Raw genomic sequence first — 2,500 nt, forward strand, 5'->3', positions numbered from 1 at the left:
TGTTTTGTCAAATACGGCACTTAGCCTAACTCTATTTTGCCGGATATCGGGTGCTGGATACTTGTTGGTCTTTGATGGTGTACTGATATGTATGAAGTTGGTGGCCATCACTTGATACTTTTCTATTATGAAGCTGTAGGCCTCCTGTCACAAAGCATAGTAATTTTGAAGTAGATTTGGATAGAACACAAGCACTGCAATTATTAGAGAAAAGTTCCTTTCTGAGACTTCTCTACGGATTTATTAGAAAGATTTTATTGAAGGGAATTGCTCCATTAATCTTAGATATGATAGTATATAAGTAGACGAGTAAAACAGACTGTTGTGTCCCACAATTAATAAAAGTCTGATAATGTAATTGTCTTTTTCTTTGCTGAAATTCTAGAGCATCTAGTCTGTAGATGGAATTGAGAGAAGCAAATAGAAGGAAAATTTTTATTCCATAACCAGTAAAAGAAATTTTGAAGTAATGACATGCAACTTTTTCTCAACAGGTACACAAGAACTTTTAGATTTGTCCGCAGTTCCGCATCTGGAAGTAAAAGCTTTTGCCGTTATTTGTCATCAGCTCAAGTGTCAACAGCATTGCGACCTTTTTATTTCCTTGTTCATCCTGACCTGTTTGGCCAGTTCCCGCGAGCCCAACACATCAATGATGCGTCACTGAAATCTCTCAATTCCCATCTAGATTCCCTTTTAAACCACAAGAAGCCACGACCAGTTAGCATACAGTTCTATGTCAAGGACAAAAATGTGCAAGGTATTCTGAATTTTGTGTTTTGAATGATATATGGATTGAAGTGAATCTATGCAATATATATGCTTTCGTTTTAACACATGCAAACACACACACACAACAGGACATAACATAATGTAAGACAGGACACCATAATACAACACGGCATAGCACAGTAGAATAACACACCACATCCATCTACACCCATCCACAAATACTCCTACCCACACATGTGGCCAGACGGCACACACACACACAGGCACAGGCACATGCGCATGCACAGGGACACGCACATGCACAGGCACACGCACATGCACAGGCACATACACATGCGCATGCATGCACGTACCCATGTACCCACATACCCTTGTACCCATATACCCACACACCCACATACCCATATACCCACATACCCACATACCCCCGCCCCCACACACACACATTCTCACACTCACACTCACGTTCGCACTCACACTCACACATTAAAACTCAAGGAATTAATGTTTATATTTTTCTTAAAATCAGGTATTTTACACACTGTAGCTGTCCAACTCAACAAGACAACTGCCAGAGCGACTGTCCATGATATTTTGAGTGAGTTTGATCTGCCAACCAAGTATGTCGACAGCTTGCCAGAGAAGACGGGCAAACCGGATCGGGAAATCAGGTGGCACCATTCATTTTACGACGCAACTGGGACTGTCAATCCTTATGAAGAGGAATACACAGCAAGAACTAGAGAAAACTTGTAGTGGGTGTTTTTCTTCTTTTTTCTTCTTTTCTTGTTTTCTTGCATTTTTTTTTTTTTTGTAAGACTTTTAATGAACTTCAAGGATGGCAAAGTTCAGAGCTATGTAGGGGAAACTTTTTTTTTCTTGATGATGATGATACACAGTTGCATCAGTTAGATATGTAATTCAGATTTGGATATTTCTAATGGGGATGATTTAACCTTTCCTTTTTGATGACTTGCTGTGTTTCTTAGGTGCACATAAAACTGAGAATAACACTTGCCTTATTTCTTCCTAGAAAGGTCGAATATCAAAGGTTAAATGTTCCTTATGCTAAAACAAATTTATAATGTTCATTGAAAAAGGGAAATCCAAAGACATTTGTAGTACATAAGAATATTTTTATGCTATTATTATTATTTAAAACCTGTGCTTCAAAAGTTTTTTTCATTACAGCTCATGGCTCATAAAAAACATGGGGGAAGCAGAGAGAAGACTCTCCGTCAGCAAACCCATTCGTCAAGATATCGTGAGGCTCCGACAGTCACTTATTGAGGATCTCAAACTCACAGAACTGACATGGGAACGCGGCCTCGGAACAACTCATCTAAGAGGTTGCATGCAGGGTCTGATGGCACTGATTGCACATCATCAGGAGATTAAAGCAATATTAGAAGGTTAGTTCTGAATTTGGTTTCTCCTTTTTTTGTGCCAAGTATTTAATTAATTTTATTAGTAATGTATTCGAGGGCTTGTGCTGTTTTGGTACCATGGTATCCAGGGTCTCTAAGTAAGTTGGTTTGAGACTTACCTTTTACTCCCAAATAAGGCTCTATCTGCAAGAAGAGTCCTTGGAAATGAGTCAGTGATGTAAAACCAGGTCATCAGCATTTTATAGAAGCTTTGCTTGTTTTCTATAAGGAAAGAAGATTAATGCTTTCTAAAAAAAGTTTTTGCATTTATATTCAGTATGGAAGCAACTATTTATTTCAAAATAATGAAAGGCTTTATTTTATTCCAATGTAACAGGACG

General features: G+C 38.4%; 1 protein-coding gene across 1 annotated transcript in view; it reads left to right on the forward strand.

The window, feature by feature from the left end:
- LOC113826507 (T-cell activation inhibitor, mitochondrial) overlaps positions 1 to 2,500 on the forward strand; it is a 9,171-nt gene that overhangs the window by 1,969 nt on the left and 4,702 nt on the right. Inside the window, exons 2-5 of the mRNA XM_027379412.2 lie at positions 495 to 760; positions 1,262 to 1,487; positions 1,924 to 2,144; positions 2,497 to 2,500. The exon at positions 2,497 to 2,500 is cut by the window's right edge and continues 88 nt beyond it. Coding sequence (XP_027235213.1) covers positions 495 to 760; positions 1,262 to 1,487; positions 1,924 to 2,144; positions 2,497 to 2,500 — 717 coding nt within the window. The remainder of the gene's footprint in view (positions 1 to 494; positions 761 to 1,261; positions 1,488 to 1,923; positions 2,145 to 2,496) is intronic.

This window comes from Penaeus vannamei, chromosome 32 (genome assembly GCF_042767895.1).
Source record: "Penaeus vannamei isolate JL-2024 chromosome 32, ASM4276789v1, whole genome shotgun sequence".
NCBI lineage: Eukaryota > Metazoa > Arthropoda > Malacostraca > Decapoda > Penaeidae > Penaeus > Penaeus vannamei.